At 39.5% G+C, this 20,210-nt stretch overlaps 1 protein-coding gene across 9 annotated transcripts in view; it reads right to left on the minus strand.

The window, feature by feature from the left end:
- Nucleotides 1-20,210, minus strand: part of LOC149545781 (protein PLASTID TRANSCRIPTIONALLY ACTIVE 12, chloroplastic-like) — a 139,828-nt gene that overhangs the window by 80,768 nt on the left and 38,850 nt on the right. For all 9 annotated transcript variants that reach the window (XM_089790830.1, XM_089790827.1, XM_089790831.1 and 6 more), the window contains one exon: nucleotides 19,930-20,042. In XM_089790830.1, coding sequence (XP_089646956.1) covers nucleotides 19,930-20,042 — 113 coding nt within the window. The remainder of the gene's footprint in view (nucleotides 1-19,929; nucleotides 20,043-20,210) is intronic.

Genomic DNA, 20,210 nt, shown 5'->3' on the forward strand with positions numbered 1-20,210 from the left:
AACTTTGATAATATTCATTGGAAGGCAATTACAAATGTACAGCCAGCATCGCTATAACTGAGGAAGTATGGAAGGATCGACAACATGCAAGATATCTCGAGCATAACAACTAGTGTTCATTGGAACTGGAAATAGAAACAATGTAAGAGAATATATGAGAATTATAATTAGAGATAGTTAAGTATTGAGACAAAACACTGAACAGAAGATTATAGGAGAAAATGAACAACAAATAGATTTGAGGATTAGGGAAGACAAAGTTACATTAAAGATTACAATATTAGAGAAAATGATACAGAGAGGGAATACAAATATACAGAAATCAGAATAGAAAATAAAATGAGTAAGAAAGATCCCAATCACCAAAGACAGTGTTTATTGAGAAAAGCATATAGTTGCAGATTTACCAAGGGTATGGATCCTTTGATAATTACCTAAGAAGAAATTACATAGAGAGACTACTAATCAAGGACTAATAGTCTTACATAATAGGAGAGCTTTATACCTCCCATAGAGACCAAGTAGATCTTGGTAGAGGGCATTCGGTAAGAATGTTTTAACTCTCTTACAAGAACTCACAAACATTAGAGAGCAATCCTTGTGAATGTCAATATTCCTAATTGGAATCTAGACAGAGATTTATAGAGAATTCCTTAGAGACAATATATATTGTAGTATAAGAGACTTGGTAGAAATGGGATCTCTACCAAGTAGTGTTACTAGAGATCCCAAAGAGGCCTAAGGGAGAAGCTCTTTCTATGACAATTACTTAATCGAGATAAATTCTCACCAGAGGGATAGGTGACTAGAGAAAGAATCTCTCCCGAAGGATAAGGAAGGGTAGCTTGGGTAGTATTTAGATTAGTATTTACTAAAATCCAATATTGCTAATATATTTTACATACAAATTTCGATATTATGCTGACAAATGATTGCAAGTTACAGCATTCAAACTTATTTGGGAAACGGAGACATTACATGGGTGACCTCCTGAAAAGTCCTTATGCTTCAACTCTATGAGCATCACCTAGATCCAATGAGTGCTAAGTGTTCTATTTATTATCGTGAGAGATTGATTAGTGTGAATCACTACTTGTATCATCTTAAAACGGAAGCACTTTCGTGTTAAGAGCATTTAGCCCTTCGAGTAAGTGGTCTAGGGTCATATCAAGCGCCTTGAACGAGTCATCGCATGGATCTGGCAATTTCCCCTGTTTTGCTTCTCTCTCTTCATTTCTAGTCTGTCTCTGACAACATGCTCTATGAAACTGAGGACTTTGACCTCGTCCCTGACCCCAAGTTCAATTTTCAGTTTTCGGAGGTTTTGGGACATTGGGCTTCGGAAAGTTTCATTTTCCCGCTTCCAAGTCGGCTATTTCAAGTTTCTGAATAATAAACTCCTAAATTACATTTAATCTAGGTCCATTTCTAGGGGTTATGATTAATTGGGATTTAATTCTCCAATGTTGACCTCGTCCCTGACCCCAAGTTCAATTTTCAGTTTTCGAAGGTTTTGGGACATTGGGCTTCGGAAAGTTTCATTTTCCCGCTTCCAAGTCGGCTATTTCAAGTTTCTGAATAATAAACTCCTAAATTACATTTAATCTAGGTCCATTTCTAGGGGTTATGATTAATTGGGATTTAATTCTCCAATGTCGGCTTCTCTAGAAGTGTGTGCCCTAGACCGCTATATAGGAAGCCCTCTTCCCTCATTTCAAAATTCATTATCTTGCGCATCCACTATCTATGAGCAAAGTTATTATCTACTTTTTATGAGAGCATCTACCTACATGAACTGAAGATCTATTATCCATCAAGCATTCAAGCATTCAAGATCTAATTCATCAAGGAGATCCACTGTTAGCCATTGAAGGATTCAATCTCTATGGAGCCCTCTTGTTGAAGATTTCTCCATCCTTATTCATTCAAGTTTCTTCCTATGCAAAGATACATTCAAGATTGATGTTGAAGATCGAACACCATTGATTTGAGACATCCTACATACATTTCTACATTCATCTGGAGCATCTATACTTGTGGATTCAAGGATTTGAACCCTCCACAAGGATTTCAATATAAGCATGGTGAATTGTTTCATTTACTTTGTTTACATATATTGCAATTTCAATTATATTTCAAGGTTGATTCCAAACTAGGGTTTGACCATGGCAAACCCCTCATATCCAAACAAACAAACCCTTTTTCTTGTAGATACAGGTGTGGAACAGCAAATTGAAGAGCAGATTTGGATACCCTTTTGGCCAAACTTGCGGAATCCGCGAACAGAAATTTTGTCGGAGCAATGCAGATCAGGGTCAACTTTTCAGGGTATAATTGTGCCCCAAGGTAAGATTGTGCCCCACTAACAGGGTCAAGGTCGACCTCCCTTCAAAAGGACAATTTTTTTGGATTTTCTCTATCTTGACATTTCTAGTTCAGAACAAGTTGCAGAGATCCTCGAAACTGTACACAAACACTAGAGATCAACATTTTCCAAATTTATCCTACTTCAAGGTTAGTATTTGTCTTCTATTCATGTCAGATTTCGTTGTGCCCCAGGGTAAGATTGTGCCCCGCTAACAAGGTCAAGGTCGACCTCCCTTCAAAAGGACAAGTTTTTTGGGTTTTCTCCGTCTTGACATTTCCAATTCAGATGAAGTTGCAGAGATCTTTGAAACTATACACAAACACTAGAGATCAGCATTTTCCAGATTTATCCTACATCAAGGTTAGTATTTGTCTTCTATTCATTTTAGATTTCAAATACGTTTAATCAATCACAAGACCATAGGACCCCTTTTCTCCCTATTATCCATCACATTATCCATTTCTGCATTGAATGCTTTCTTGTGCTTAATCAATTTGGATCATTCCCTTTGGAAATTACGGTTGAAGAGAAACTACTTTTCTTTCTATTCACTACTCATGAAACATGGGTCAATGAGTTTGACTCGCAGACTACATAGTTAAATCTTGATAGCAATATCACAACATGCATGTTATCAAAAGTTCATAGTACCATGTATGTTAATAATTTTTTCTTACATCTTTTAGCTCTTGAACTAGTAGTCATACCGCTCTAAGATCTCACCAATGGAGGCACACTCCAAATCTAGGCTATATAAATTTATATTACATAAATGTGCTAATATATATTGTATTTATATACTTTAAAATCTACACAATCAGTGCTATTGTATATGCAACAACACAATTATATTATCTTATATATGTTATGGTATAGTATGCATTTTTTTAACCAATGTATATGTATACTTATCTCTTATATATAGCATTAATATATAAACTCTATTATAATTATAGATCATGTTCTATACAATATACATTGAACTCTTAATATATATAATTTATATTATTACTAAGTTATTATTTAATTGTAAGTAAGTTATTTATATTAATACTTTTTTAATAATATAAGATTATATTATTATATACCATTTTAATACTCAAACTCTCTTCAAATTTCAGATAAATCATAGAATGGGATCTGAAATATTGATGTAGATTGAGTTTCATTTTTCCCCTAAACTTTCTTAGATCTCCATGATAAATCAGAGAATGTCATCTAAACATTGAAGATGATAATAAGATCTTTGGATTTAATCATCTTGATTTTTTGATATTTATAAGAAATAGATATAATGTTCTGATTTGATAAATAGCAAAACTTACTCATCTAGTAGGTGAAGCTACAAATAAAATTCAACTATTACATGTTGAATATTAGTGAAGACTACCTTGATAATTGTCTAAATAAGCCTAATGATCATGACTTAACCGTGCTAATGATTAAGATAAATCCCATGATTGTAACTCACCTCCACCTCTTACTATATATATAACTTTTACTATTTAGCAATTCAGTCCCTAATTATTTCAACCATATTTAATATGATATTAAAAATATTATATTCTATCAATTATTTTATTTCATAAACTTTATATTGAACCTAATATATGAACATCAATTCATTAAAATCCTTATACAACTTTACCAACTCATTATCATTACTTATTTATAGAGAGATGGTTAAGATTTAAAAGCTATAAAAATGACATCGTCTTCTGTTAACATTACTCGTATTGGTAGATTTTGACAAAGAATTATCGTACACCTCATTAATTATAAACAAACACCAATTTGGTCTTTAAAGAATTTGAAAAACAATTCAATCGACACTTGAACTATTATCTTTGTAAAGACGGTGACAAAAAAATTTTAACAAAATTGTATTTGCATATCTTACCTAGATTTAGTGAAAAGTATTGGTTTAAAAAGAATTACTCAAGCCTGGCCAAATTGTGTCCTAGGCAGAGTCTAGAAGCGGCATAAATATTTCACTATATGGAACTCCCTCCGCAAAGGTTGGACGAAATCAACATAGAAATGTGCTCTCATGAAAAACCATGATTGCAAAATATCCACAAAATCAATTATCATTATTTTTTTGTACATCCCCAAAACCTTAAAATGTTGGGCCCATAGGTGGTCAAGGATCCTTCCCTTATCGGTAGGGGTCATATTTTATATTTCTTGTTAATCTTTTACATTCATCCTTTTATAATCATGGATCTCATCAAAGCCGTAAGAAGTTAGACTTGTTGGTGGTCAAGGATCCTTGCCTTATCAATAGGCATCATATTTTCCATTTCTCATTGATATTTTAAATTCATACTTCCGTAATCATGGATCTCAGACTATAGAAAATACTGAACATCTTGAAATTAGCATACAGATCATTCCTTATATGGCCTTCTATTTAGAATATTTATAAATCCATTGAAAACGTGAAGGCAGAAAAATCAGAGACTAAGCCAATTAAGCTAGATCAAGGAGTGGTCAACATACTTGACATGAATAAAGGCATCATTGTAGATGGGATGCAAAGAAGGCTACCACCTGTGAGGGAGATTAGTCATTGAATTGATCTCATACCAGGGGCCACATTACCCAAAAAGGTAGCTTACAAACTCACCCCACAACAAAATGAAGATACGGAAAAACAAATACAAGAGTTACCAGTTGTCTTAGCCCAAAAGGAGGAGGGAACTCGGAAACTTTGTACAGACTCGAGCACTCAACAAGATCACCATAAGGTATAGATTCCTGATGCCAAGAATAGAGGACAGACTTGATTGTTTAGGATGTGCTAGTACTTTTCAAAGATTGATTTAAAAAGTGGATACCATCAAATCAGAATCAGGTCTAGTAATAAGTGGAAAACAACCTTCAAAACAAATGAAGGGTGATATGAGTGGAAGGTAATACCCTTTGGCTTGTCCAATGCCCCAATACATTCACGAGGCTAATGAATGAAGTCCTTTAAGATTACAAAGGAAATTTTGTGATAGAATATTCAGATGGCATCCTAATCTTTAGACCCAAATAAGAGTATCTAGAGAATTTAGACATGGTGTTAAGGAGACTACATGAAGAGAAATAGATAATGAACATGGAAACATGCAAATTCATGCAGGAGGAGCTCATATATCTAGGATTTGTTATTTCCAAAGGCACTTTGAAGATGGATCAAGACAAGGTAGATGCTATACTCTCTTGGCCTACCCCAAGAACCATTGCAGATGTCAGAAGTTTTCATGGGTTAGCCGCATTCTATAGAAAGTTCATAAGGGATTTTAGTCTGATTTGTGCACCTATATTAGACACCATTAAAGGGGGACAAAAGTGCATATTCATTTGGACCAAGGAAGCACATGAAGCCTTTGAACTTTTCAAACGAAAGGTAGCTCAGCAACCTGTCCTTGCATTTCCCGATTTTAGTAAGGTTTTTCAAATTGAGTGTTGATGCTAGTCATGTAGCCATAGTAGGGGTCTTAAGTCAGGAGGGCAGACCTATGGCATTCTTTAGTGAAAAACTTAATGAGGCTAAAAGGAGATATTCTTAATATGACTTGGAGATATATGCACTAGTCCAATCTCTCAAAAAATGGAAAGACTACCTATTGCCAAGAGAATTTGTTGTATATGCCTATAATCGGGCCTTGAGTTTCATCAATGGTCAAGACAAGCTAATTCATAGACATATGAAATGGGTAGAATCCCAACAAGCAATCACTTTTTCCATCAAACACAACAAAGGAATTGTAAGCAAGGTGGCAGATGCATTAAGTAGGGCACTTACCATATCAGAGATTCAACTGAAAAGTGTGGATATGGATGCTTTAAAGGGGTTGTATGTAGTATATGAAGACTTCAAAGAGGTGTACCAGGTATGCAATGATCAAAATGATAAGTACAATCATGAATTCTCTGATATTTGATTCAAGATGAACTCCTATTCAAAGGAGGGCAGCTATGTATCCCTAAATGTTCCAAGAAGATGAATGTCATACAAGAAAAGCATAGTGGAGCTATGTCCGGTCATTTTGGACTAGATACAACATTAGAATTGGTGAGACACTATTTTTGGCCTAAACTACAAGTGTATGTTAGAAAATTTGTGGAAGCATGCACCATTTGTCAAAAAGCTAAGGGGAGAGCCACTAATGCAGGCCTATATCAGCCCTTACCTATTCCTTCAAGACCTTGGGAAAGAGTAAGCATGGATTTTGTGATGGGGTTGCCCAAAACACAAAAAGGATTCGATAGCATTTATGTTGTTGTGGATAGATTCAGTAAAATGGTTCATTTTTTGCCAGGTAGGTCCACTAGTAATGCCTCCTATATAGCAGACCTGTTTTGCAAAAAGATGGCAAGGATTCATGGACTGCATATGAGAATAGTGTCAAATAGAGATGAGAAATTTGTTGGTCACTTTTGGAGGATTTTATTGAGGAAACTAGTCACCAACCTATCCTTTCATCAGCCTATCACCCACAAACAGATGGGCAAATAGAGGTTATCAATCAGTTCTTATGAAATTTGTTGAGATGCCCTACAAGACAACATGGAGAGAAATGAAACTCCATCCTACCTCAAGCAGAGTTTTCATATAATGATACTGTCAATAGGAGCATAGGAAGTCACCTCTCCAAATTGTTTATGGAGTGCATTCAAGAAAAATTAAGAAAAATGTGAGAATTACCTCAAACTGGATCAATCAGTGCAGAGAGAGAAAGGTTTGCAGAAGCCATCTATCAGTGCAGATGGAGAAAGGTTTGCAGAAGTCATCAGGTCAAGTTGCAGCTCCAAAAGTCATTATATAGATATAAACAGTTGGCAGATCTAAAAAGGAAGAGAAGTTTGAATTGAAATAGGAGATTTGGTGGGGCATACCTGAGAAAGGAAATGTTACCAAAAGTTAAGCACACTAAACTGATGCAAACAAAGGTAGGACTATGTCAGATCCTAGACAAGTATGGCAACAATGCATATAAGATACAACGACCAGTAGACATAAGAATATCCTCCATATTCAATGCTTGTGATTTGACAACTTTCAAGAGTGAAGTACAAGAGGATATTTCACAAGAACCACAAGAAGTTGCTGAAAACTTGACTGAAATTCCAAAATCAAAACCACCAAAGTTGTAAAAGATCCTAGACACCAAGACGAAAATGACAAGGAGAAAACAGTACAAGCTATATCTGGTAAAATGGAAAGATAAACCAGGAGCAGAGGTTAATTTGGATGGATGAGGACCAAGTCAAGAAGCATGGCACTTCATTGCAGGAGCTCATTTCAAGTGAAATTGAGATCTCTTCATCCAGGGAGTATGCTGCAGGGGCACCCATGGAAGGCAAAGACAAAGCATGAAGTCATAAGGAAGTCATAAGTAAGCTTGTTTAGCAATAAGTTCTATTTTGTTCGTCATTGCAAGTTTGGCATGACTATAAGCCAACATGTGCAAATGACCAAGGATGGACATTAGGTGTCATTTTGGGTTGTTTTTGATGTTTTTTGAGTCTTTTGGAGAGTACTACACATGTTAGAATTTGGTCTTTCCTCTCAATCTGAAAATGTCATTTTGACAACTTTTCTGGCAAAATTGCAAAAGTTGCATTTTGCAAAATTGTTGCAACATGGAAGCTCAAGAGTCATTCCGCTTGGACAACCATGGGAAGTCATGAGTCAGGCGGATATAAGGTCTTGGAGGTCTATTGAAGTCACATACGTGTCAGTATGTATAAATTTTGATGTATAAAGAAGATTATATGAATAAAAACACACAATTTGCGATCAAATTGGTTGTTACAATGACTTGTATGAACCTGTACAGATTTGTCAGAGCCCAAGACCAATTGGAACAGGTAGAAGATTGAATTAGCTTCCTTATGCATCAATTTTGAAGATTCAATGTGCTAGGGGTTAAGAGAAAACTGAGATTTTACATCAGTGGGTCCGGTTTTGGACCATTGACTAGGGTTTCATAAAGAATTGTGAATAATTCAAAATTCTACCATTAGTTTTTATTATTTAACAACCTTTTGGGAAATTCAAGCTAAGGTAGTGTACTTTAAGATTTAGATGGCCATTTTTGTTTACTTGCAGGGAGGTAGTAGAAATTTAATCCCCTAGGGGGTAATTACAGTAGAGTTTCAACATACACGAAGTTGGGAATATGCATAACTTGCAGAGTATGTTGAGTGGGGAACCAAAATCAAGGATTTAGGGCGGTGCTGGAATTCTCTACACAGTCCAAGTGTTAGTTTTGATAAGCATGGTCTATAATTAGGAGTTGCTTCACACACAAGGGCTAATTAGGCCTATTGCCTCTGCGATTTGTCAATGTTTGGGTACTTATATCAAGGGTCAAGAATTGGCATTTGGGGATCAGTTAGAAGTCCCAAAAGGGTAAGGGGTAAAAATAGAGTTGACAAGGCTGCTAGGAAGTAGGACACCTAAAAAGCAAGTATAGCAAGTTGAGTTGGGAAATCAATTCTAATGGTTGAAACATACCAAGTTATAGGATTCAACAACAATCCCAAGCCTACAAAGTCACAAGTGAAGTTGGGTGTGTTTAGAGGGTTGGACCCAATTAGCCTATTTGAAGGCACTTGAGGAGCAAAGTGCAAGTTGATATTTTGAACTTGGTTGAGGTAAGTGGTTCATGGTAGTTTGTGAGTATGATGAAGGCTTATGAGAAGATGGAAGTGAGCTTGTTCAAAAGTACCTTATTGATGTATTGACCCTGTGTTGAAATTCCTTGAGTTGAAGAACGCCTTAAGGAAGGCACAATAGGTGAGTCTCGGCATCACATATCCACTCACATCAACTTGTATAATTGTCCTGAGTGTCATCGATAAAATTGTATATCAACTGACAGGGGCCTTCGGGAAGGTTCTTGTTATGAAGCCGACGGGCTCTTTGGTAATTGTCATATAGCTAACAGACCCCTTTGGGAAGGTTTTTCGAAAAGTATATAGACACCCTTTTGGGTCATTGTAATCATCATCAGAAGCATAATGTAATTGGCATATGCGAATAATAAAAGGAGTTATATTGTTCTTATCTATTGTCTATGTGCATTAATTCATTTACCGCCTGCGATAAACATTTGGCACCATTGCCTGATGGACCTAGAACAAAGGTAGAGGAATGCAGACTAATGCCAAATCAGCTTAACAAGGATAGAAATAAGCTAAAGGGAAAAGATGGAATATGCACCGCACAAGAAAATTTAATCTTGGCACAACAGGCCGAAAGAAGACAAAGGTTTCAGCAAATTGCCGACGAACGTCAAAGCACTGAAAAATTGTTGGAAGAGACTCGACAACGGCTCGATTTGGTGGAAGAAGCAAGGGATGAGTTTCTGAACCTGCATATGTCGAGGGAAGAGAATCCAAATGGAAGGGAATTAACTCGCACGGCCCAGAGTACCGAGGGAGCACGAGCGTGGAGTGAACTCCTCGTCTGAGATACACTTCTGAAACGGACAGCTTTGGTTGACAAAAACCCTTCACCAAATAGCACGACTGTCAAAAACAGCGTGAGTGTTCAAAACAACGCGGGTGTTCAGAATAGCGCGGGGGTGCAGAACAGCACGAGTACGCAACAAATCCCTCAACCTCGAACAGTAATGGTTGGACCAAAGGAGAAGTTGCCAAAGTTTGATAGTGATGGAACAGTCAATCCAATCCGACATTGTAAAACCTGCGAAACAAGTTGGAGAGCGAATGGCATAACAGATACAAATGAATGGGTTCAACAATTTTCGACAACCCTAAGGGGCGTAGCAATTGATTGGTTCGCCAATACAGATCCTCAAAAATTAACCAATTGGGACAGCGTTAAAAAGGAGTTTATCACCGAATTTCAACTGCTACACGACGACAATGAGATCGTAGCAAAAATATACAACACAAAGCAAGGAAAAAATGAAACAGTTCAAGTATATGCCAGAAAATTAAAAGACTTAATAAACAAGATGGAAAGTAAACCGACAGATGGGCTGCAAAAGAGATGGTTCATTGAAGGACTACACCCGAAGTAACGGAAAAAGATGAAGATTGTGCTGCCATTATCATACACTGAAGCATACAATTGGGTGATGAACCTGGAAAGTGAACAAAAAACAAAAAAAAAAAAAAAGAGTAGCTCATCCGAGTTAGATGACGAAGTGTCCTCGAAAGAAGAGAGCAACGATGACGAAAAGGGCAGCAAGAAGATTCGAGCTCTCTAGAAGGATATGATCCGAATGATGAAAGAATTTAAGAACATGCAGAAAGAGCCAAAGGGAAACGACCTCTGGTGCACGGAATGTAAAACAGAAGGTCACACAAAGGGATCTTGTCCAAAGAACCAATTCTACGAGATCTGCCAGACCATGGGAAATTCCACAAAAGAATGTCTCTTCAATATGAAAACAAGAGGACCTCAACAAGTGCTCTTGACCCAGGATGCTTCCGCATTAGGAGGGAGCAAAAATACCAATAATGAGGGTGCTACATCGGGAGGGTACAGAAATAATAGGCGAGGGCAAAACAACAACAATGCCAACAATAATAATGGAAGCCACAGCCGAATTCAGTACGATGCAAACGGCCACCCAATGGTTCAATGTCGAGCATGCAATTTGTGGAGCCACTTTGCTCGAGACTGTACAATGGCAAACACACCAAAGTTGTTATGCAGATAGTGCAGTCCTCGAGATCATGAAAATGCCAAGTGCCCAAAATCAAGAGTGAATCTGATCACCATCAGAACGGATGAAGAGGAGGTTCTGGCAATCACACGAAAGCAAGCAAAACTGTACCCCAACTCGACGGAGCAAAAGAAGAGATTCGAGAGAGCACGGGCAGAAATCGAGAAGGCAACGCAAGCGGAGAAAGCACACTTGAAGGACATTACTAGTACCTCAGCAAGAAACTGTGTGGATTAGAACATTGTACAACAAATATTACAAACCAAAGTGTCAGTCAAGATAAATGATCTGCTCCTCACAATGCCTCAACTCCGATTGGCACTCACAAACATTGCTCCTGCTGCTAAATTATCAGGAGACCAAGGAAGGGAGGAGGAAAGTGAAACACGTACAGAGGACTCGATGCTGCTAGCCCTCACATCCGGACGGCATCCGGCAGTAGTCAAGATGGGAATTCTGGGAACTGTTCTCACAGACACAATTGTGGACGAAGGGTCCAGTGTGAATGTGTTACCGGAGGATACCTAGAAGAGGTTGGGACAGCCAACGTTGTGGACACCTACATTCCACTTGCTAACAGCAGACCAACATGGCATTAAACCTCTTGGTGTTCTGATGGCACAACCAATGACGATGGGAACTCAGTCGTTCCTACTCGACTTTGTCATTATCCCACTGAAACGAAGAGGATACGACGCCATTCTGGGCCGTGGATGGCTTGTGCAAGCAAAGGTCAAACATGACTGGAAGAAAAATACATTGTCATTGCAAAGCAAAGGCTGGAAGTTCATTATTGATCTGCACACACAAATGGTGGGCGAGGAAGCGCTCTCATCTGATTTCGAAGACGAGGATGAAGGAAAACAGCAGATGGAACCAAATCATAAAGGAGTCCTACGGTTGGAAGGAAGATCAACAGACGATGATCTGGACTCAGTAAACGGCCTTTTTCACTGGCAGATAGAGGACTACAAGTTATTCCGAAGTTGCAACATGCTCATGATAGAAAAAGGGCACAGCAGCAACGCATTTCCAAAAGAGTTCACAGAAATAAAAGAAGGGGACGCACCACTGGATGGAACACCTGCACATGAATTTGGTGACAACAAGCCAATAAAATATGATGAAGCTACAGTACAAACCATGAATCTGGGGGATGAGGTCGAACCAAAAAACATACTGGTAGGTGACAACTGGAATCTAGTACTAAAAGTAGCAGCATTTAAAATATTTTTGGAATACAAAGATGTATTCACTTGGACATGCAAAGATCTGAAAGGAGTACCGCCAGGGTTGTGTGTCGACTGCATCCCATTGGTCGAAGGTGTAGTCCCCGTACGGAAGCGACCTTACAGGATGAACAAGAACTACGCAGCACAAGTTACAGAAGGAATCAATAGAATGCTGGAGGCCGATATCATTTTCAAGGTTTAGACAAATGAATGGGTGTCGCCTATAGTAATCTCACTGAAGAAGGATACCACCCAGATCCGAATATGTGTCAATTTCAGATGTCTCAATGCGGTAACAATCAAGGACCCCTTCCCTATACCATTCACAGACAGTATATTGGAGGTAACTGGACATGAGATCTATTCATTTATGAACGAGTTCTCGAGGTATAATCAAATTTGCATAGCAGAAGAGGACAAGCTAAAAACAACATTTGTGGTAGAAGACGGGGTGTGCATATACAACCGGATGCCATTCAGCCTATGCAATGCGCCGGCTATGTTTTAACGGATCATATTGCACATATTCGACAAAATGTTTGTCAAAAACTTCAAGTCGTTTCTAGATGACTGGGCTATATTTAGCACCGAGGACAAACATCTGGTGGCATTGGGCGAATGCATGGAAAGATGTCGAAGGGCGCATCTCATCTTGAACCCGAAGAAATGCAGATTCATGGTTCTGCAAGGAAGATTGCTCGGACATATAGTTTGTAAGGAAGGATTGAAAACAGATCCGAACAAAGTCAAAGACATAATGGAAATTCAACCATCCACGAATGTAACGGAGGTAAAGTCTTTCCTAAGGCACATAGGCTATTACAGAATGTTTATCAAAAACTTTGCCAAAGTATCATATCCACTAGACAGGATAACATGCAAAGGGGAACCGTTCAAATGGGAGAAAGAACAGGATGAGTCATTTGAAGGGTTGAAGATACGGTTGGCCACAACACCCATATTGGCATACCCAAATTGGAACAAGGAATTTCATGTTCACGTGGATGGATGCAATTATGCAATCGGAGCAACTTTGGCGCAAACAGGCAACCACGGACTAGATCACTCGATATACTTTGCCAACCGACTCCTGCCAAAAGCAGAACAGAATTACAGTACAACAGAACGGGAAGCATTGGGCATGGTTTATGCAGTACAAAAGTTCTAACACTACTTGTTGGCAACACCGTTCGTGTTCTACGTCGACCATCAGGCTCTGTTGTACCTGATAAATAAACCTATCATCCAAGGGAGAATCAGCCGGTGGTTACTTTTGCTGCAAGAGTTTACTTTCAAGATCATTGTATGGCCTGGGAAGAAACATGTTAGTGCAGACCATCTGTCACATCTCAAAACAGGAGAACTGGCGGATAGAGTGAACGATCATTTTCTTGATACACAGTTGTTTTAGATTGTAGTACTGCCAAAATGGTATACGAGCATTGGAGAGTACCTTTCGACAGGACAGTTTCCAAGTGAAATGCCACCGAATGAAAGGCGGAAATTGGTAATCAAGAGTCGTACATTTCAATTGATCAATGGATTACTGTACAAGATGGGGCCGGATCACATCCTAGGATGGTGTCTGTTGGAGGAGGAAATACCGAAAGTATTGAAGGAACCGCACGAGGGACCAGCAAGAGGACATATGGGTCCTGACACCACAACAAAGAAGATACTACTGGCAGGACTATAGTGGCCAACAATGTACAACGATGCACGGGAATGGGTCGTCAATTGTGACACTTGCCAAAGGGTCGGGAAGCCACTGAAGAGAGACTTCATGCCGCTTAACCCCTCACACGCACAGGAACTCTTCAAAAGATGGGGATTGGATTTCATCGGACCTTTGAAGGTGAGCAAGACTAGAAGGTGTCAATACATTGTTGTAGCAACGAAGTATCTGACTAAGTGGGTAGAGGCATGCGCACTACCGGATAACTCAGCAGTAAGCATAGCGAGATTTATTTATGAGCAAATTATTACTAGGTATGGGATTCCACTACAGTTAACAAGTGATAGGGGAGGACACTTTATTAAACATGTTATCCAACTGCTCACTATGGAATTTAAGATTTATTATTCATTGTCGAGCCCGTACTATCGGAGAGCAAATGGACAAGCTAAGGCTACGAACAAGGTCCTCGTAGCAATCATCTATAAGTCATGTGCAGTGGAAGGTGAAGATTGGGAGGAAAACTACCCTCTACCCTTTGGGCATACCGCACGGCATACAAGGTCACAACGGGACACACACCGTTCCAGTTGTTGTTCGGGCAGGAGGTAATGGTACCAGTATAATTCATGATATCAAGCCTAAGGATCGCACTGGAAAATAAGTTAGGCGACCTGGAAAGCTTGAGGGAGAGGCTAAATAATCTGAACAAGCTCGAGGAGAAGCGATTATTGTCACAATGGGCCACGGAAGTGACGCTAAACAAGCACAAGGCATGTATTGATAAACACCTGAAACTGAACAAGTTCCAATCGGGATAGTGGGTGTTGAAGTATGACGAATAGAACAAAATCAAACCGGGCAAGTTTAAGATCAAATGGGTCGGGCCATATTAGATCCAAGAGGTAGGTGATAACGGAGCAATAAAGTTGTGGACATTAGACAGACAAGAAATACCAGAGGCAGTCAATGGTTCAAAGCTAAAAATGTACCATGCTAGAATGACTCTCTAGTCATCACAGGATGATGGAGCTCGGAAGGAGAACTGATTTTATATAATTTGCACAAAAATTTAAAAAAATGAAAAAAAAAAAGGAAAAGAAGTTGTCATACGATAACTTAAGGTGTCCTGAAAGATGTCGTACGGTAACTTAAGGTGTCCTGAAAGACACCGTACGGTGGACCCCTTAGCTATACGATCTTTACCAGCCACACACCCATACGGATTTGAAAGATTAAGTTCACTATTTGGCGTACGGATTTGAAGAATAAAGTTGGCCTACGGATTTGAGGAATAAAGTGCCTAATCACCACCATACGGATTTAAAAATCTCTGAGAGTGTACAGATTTTAGAAATTGGCTTCTCTATTTGGGGTTGTATGGCTTTTGGAGATCTATTTCCTTGTTTGGTACCGTACGGCATTTGGAGGTTTAACTTCATGTTTGCTACCGTACAGATTTGGAGATTACGTTTTCTAACTGCAATTGTATGGATTTGAAGGTCAAGTTTTCTGGTTGTTGTAGTACGGGTTTGAAGGTTAAACCCTCTGTTGGGCACCGTACGGCAATCCAGGACTCTTTTAACCACATCAAAGAGTGTCTTTCATCCATATGGCAACTTATTGAAGGAATGTTTGATACGGCTTCTCCTGTAGCCTTATAGCCATACGGACCCTGCAATCAAGAGCAACATAGATATATATATATCAACATAGTACGGCATCACAATTTATCTTCAGAGGCAGACAAAGGAAGGAGGCAAGATAGAAAATCCGTAAGAAAATAGGAGCCATTCACAAAGTATTCAGGAAGAGGCCGTACGGCCTACCAAATGAAATAACTGAACAAAATTGGTGGAGTCTGAAATCTATTCGACTGTGCAAGGGAGGGAGTTTAGCTTTCATCCAAGGCAAGGGTCGTATGGATCCGTATGCAATTCAAGAAAGGGAAAGAAATTGTGTAGAAAAATAACTAATCTAAAAATATATGGAGTCTACGAGCAAGAGAAAATGGAAAAAGCAATTGGAACAATCTATAGCTGAGGAGGGTAGGAAAATGGCGACCGCAGGTAAGCAAAGTGAAGGCACCAGCAAGCAGAAACGTAAGGCTCAAGCACCTGCAACCACTGAGATCACACCACAGAATATAGCATTTAAAGGGTTGAGCGGAATGGACTGTAGAAAGTGGTGGCAAGAATCCTCTGACGACCATGCAGTAAAAGCCAACATCAGAAGGGCACAGGTGGAATGGGCGATTCAATGCCTGTTTTTTGCATCCGGGACTACGAGGGTTTCCTGCGCATCATGATTGAGACTTATGGCAAGGCCTCCCGAACGAGCACATTTCAGTACTTGGGAAAAGACTTGGTAGTTTCGTTTAAAGCAGCAAATTTCACATGAGTGTTTGGCATACCAGGGCCGCAGGGCAAGAAGGTTCAGTTGAAGAAGATTTCCAAGGAGGTAAAAATGTTTTTGATTAGACTAGTATGTGGAGACATGACTGAAGCAGAATAGGAAGCATTGGCTAAAACATCAAAAGGTAGGGGATTGAAAAAAACAAACATCCAGGAGGGACCGTGGCAGTGCCTGATGGATTTAGTTAAGAGCAGACTTACAGGATCAAGTAGGGCATCCGATATCTCCTTCCCGCAGGTATCTATGATGAATGGCATAATGAATGGAAAGGTGTATGATTGGGCATCTATGTTAGCTGAACATATGCACGAATTTATGACTCTTCAGCATAAGACATTTTATATGCCGCATTATGCCATAGGTCTTTTCCTCGATGCTACAATGCAGATGATTCCAGAGGACAGGTTGGAGGCAAAACCTGGGCCAACTCCGAGAGAAACCCCTGTCATGTAATGGAGACACTTAGACTCAGTCACTGGGCAAAAGGGTCCTGAAGGACAAAAGAGACCCCGGCTTGATACAGGAGCTAATACGGACAGCAGACGGTAGGAGACATCTTCTAAGGAGAACAATGTGGGAGAGGAAGAAGGGGACGACGATGACGAAGAGGTTGAGATTGTCACAGCCACTCCCTTATTATTCCCACGCCTTGCTTTACCCACCACTTTCGGTCTGGTCCCAGCGGGTCTACACATGGCTCATATACTAAGGTTTGGATAGACACGGTGGCCGATAGTGATGACTGCAACACCTCAACAAGCGGTTACAGTAGTAGCACACTGGCAGTACAGGGTAAGGCCTTCCCCAGTTCGACCAGCAATTGGGCTTTCCGTGGGGTTTGCACGAGTGGCAGCACCTATCGGCCGAGAGAGTATGCCAGCTCCTACTGAAGCACTTCTGGTAGCAAAAACCGTGGCACCTGCAGAAACACAACTAGTAGCAGCAACTGGCGCACCTGCAGTAGAGAGCATACTGGAGGCGGTAGAGAGCGTATCGGAGGCAAGAGAAGAGACTACCATGGAGGTACCTGACTCACCAATACTAGAGATAGCAAAAAACCAGAGTACGACGAGTGTGCACTTGGATGTAATAGGGTCGGATATTGTAGTTACAGTGGATGCAGCACTTTTAGCATCACCCAAGTGTGACAGGGAGAGTAGAGCGCAGAGGTTAAGTACTTAAGTACGCGGTTCCATCGTACTCCAGTCCCTCAGATGGCCAACATACAGACAGCTACGCAGGATGAAATTCCAGAGGGAGATTTTCAGCAAGAACAGGTAGCGGAGCTAGTTCAAATTGAGGAACCGTACATAGTGTTGTTAAGCATATGGCAGAAATAGTAGAGATGGTTATGGGTGTCCAACAGGAACATCCAGTAGCGCAAGAGATAGGGATGAGAGAGGCATTTCTTGCTGATGTAGCAACTCTAGCGTCTCTAGTGTCTCGGGCTCACCAGGTGTTAGCTTCGACGGAGACTCAGGCTTCGGACTCAATCGTGAAGGAGCTAGAGAGGGTTATATATTTTATGAGAATGGGATGCCCAGCTGCCTTTACTGTTTGCTTTGAGGAGCGGGGGTGGCCAGATGTGGAGATTGCAGAGATGCGGCAGGATTGGGCTATGACGAGAGATCCCGATACGAAGAGCCAAGTAAAGGCTTTGATTCATGAGGTAGTGAAGATATACAAGGAGGCATATTACACCCTTCGGAAGAGCCAGGCAGATCAAGTAGCAGCTGAGAGGGCTCGGGAGGAGTCAACTGCCAGGTTGGCCTTAGAGAGAGCGGCATGGGAATCCGAGAGGGGAGCCCTGTTGGATAGACAAAGTTAGCTACAAAAGTTCGCTGCAGAAAAGGAACAGTTGGCAGCTGAAAAAGAGCAAGTGGCAGCAGGAAAGGAGAAAGAGTTAGGGGAAATTGCAGACATGATGCAGTCAGCTCTAGAGCTTCAGACGGAGGCAAAAGTAGAACTAAAGATTAGGAAAGAACAAGTCTACAAGCTGCGGGCAGAACTGAATGAGTTGAAAGCGCAGACGACCACTACGCCAGGGACCCATCCTTCTATTTAGTATTTATGTATTGATGTACTTGGGTTATTTATGATTTTGAGTTTTGTTGTATTGTCATCCGGAGATGACTTTTCTTTTTTGGGGGGGATGATGTCGTCGGTAAAATTGTATATCAGCCGATGGAGGCCTTCGGGAAGGTTCTTGTTATGAAGCCGATGGGCCCTTCACTAATTGTCATGTAGCCGACGGACCCCTTCGGGAAGGTTCTTCGGAAAGTATATATACACCCTTTTGGATCATTGTAATCATCATCAGAAGCATAATGTAATTGGCATATGCGAATAATAAAAGGAGTTCTGTTGTTCTTATCTATTGTCTGTGTGCAATAATTCATTTACCCCCTGCGGTAAAAACTGAGAAACTTGACCAATCAAGGACTAAGGAAGCCTAGTCAGCATCGTAATCATGCAACAGCCAATAACAGGGGATATTATAATTAAGTCAGCATAGAGATTGAATTTTCAATCAGCGCCAGAGGCATTCATCTTTGATAACAGAGGACAGAATATGACTAGCATAGAAGATCATCAATCATAAGAAACTATTTCTCTTTGAACAACAAACAAGGGGGTATACACACACAGAGGCAGAAATTTATAAATTGAGTTCTAGGCATACCCATCACAGCTGCATAAGGGGGATAATAAAAAAGAAATACGGCCTCCATCAGCATCCACAAAACTGTACATCCAATACCTTATATTCATACATTTTACAAAGAGAGAGTGCTGAAGATTACCATGTAAAGACGAGCATGGATATTATCTGTTCAAGAACTGAAGTACATATAAATACATAGAGAACTGAAGATAAACTATAAAGACGAGAAAAGATATATTATACATTGAAGATCTAACCCATTTTACAATATTACAAATAAGATAAACAAGTCATTACATTACCAATCATTGAGGACAAGAAAAAATACAAGAAATTTCATATCATATTCATGAATTTTTGGGTAGATTCAGTAAGATCCTTAGTAGGGACATTACACAGAAAAACAAACACTAAATAAAATTGGAAAATAGGACGGTGTAAAATATATAATAACAAACAAATAGAAATACCATCACAAAAAATATGTAAGCTCTCTCCTCCATAAAATCAAGGGACTTGGCTGTACAAGATGCATTTTGAACATGAAAAACATATGCCTTACTTGCAAAGGGATAATTTGATTACAAGCCAATTAGTCAGCAAAAATTATTTAAACTCGCAAAGGGGATCCACAAGATAGTTGTAGAAGGATGTCAATTACCAAAAGACTCTTCATAAAAATTTATTTGATTCATCAAGAAGTACATGGACTTGATGATATAAGAAGAAAAAGAACTCGTGCCCCATTATTCTATATCTAATTCAATTTATTAGTAAAAGAGTGCAACATTAACAAAATATGTATGGTTTTGCTCCAATCAAATCTAGATCCATGATTAAAAAATGGAAAGATAATTAAGTCTGCAGTAGATTACCTTTCATTTTTTAGAGCCCTTTTTCGAGTTCGAGCAAGAGTGGCCTCAACAATCGTTGGTTTCTCCCCAAAAATTTTTATATGTCCAGCATCTGCCATTGCCAGTGCCATGGCCTGTGAATGAGAGCAATCATTTAATTTTAGAAATTTACAAATTTTGTTCTTTAACTGAAAAAATTAAGTGCATGGAAAGATGTAGTGTATGTCATCTGTCATTGCAAGATTGATGAGAATGGTGAAACCTCAAGAAAGGCAGATAATCCACAACTAGATTGGCACTAA

The sequence above is a fragment of the Cupressus sempervirens genome, chromosome 7 (genome assembly GCF_028749045.1).
Source record: "Cupressus sempervirens isolate cs-2001-9-10 chromosome 7, ASM2874904v1, whole genome shotgun sequence".
NCBI classification, from domain to species: Eukaryota; Viridiplantae; Streptophyta; class Pinopsida; order Cupressales; family Cupressaceae; genus Cupressus; species Cupressus sempervirens.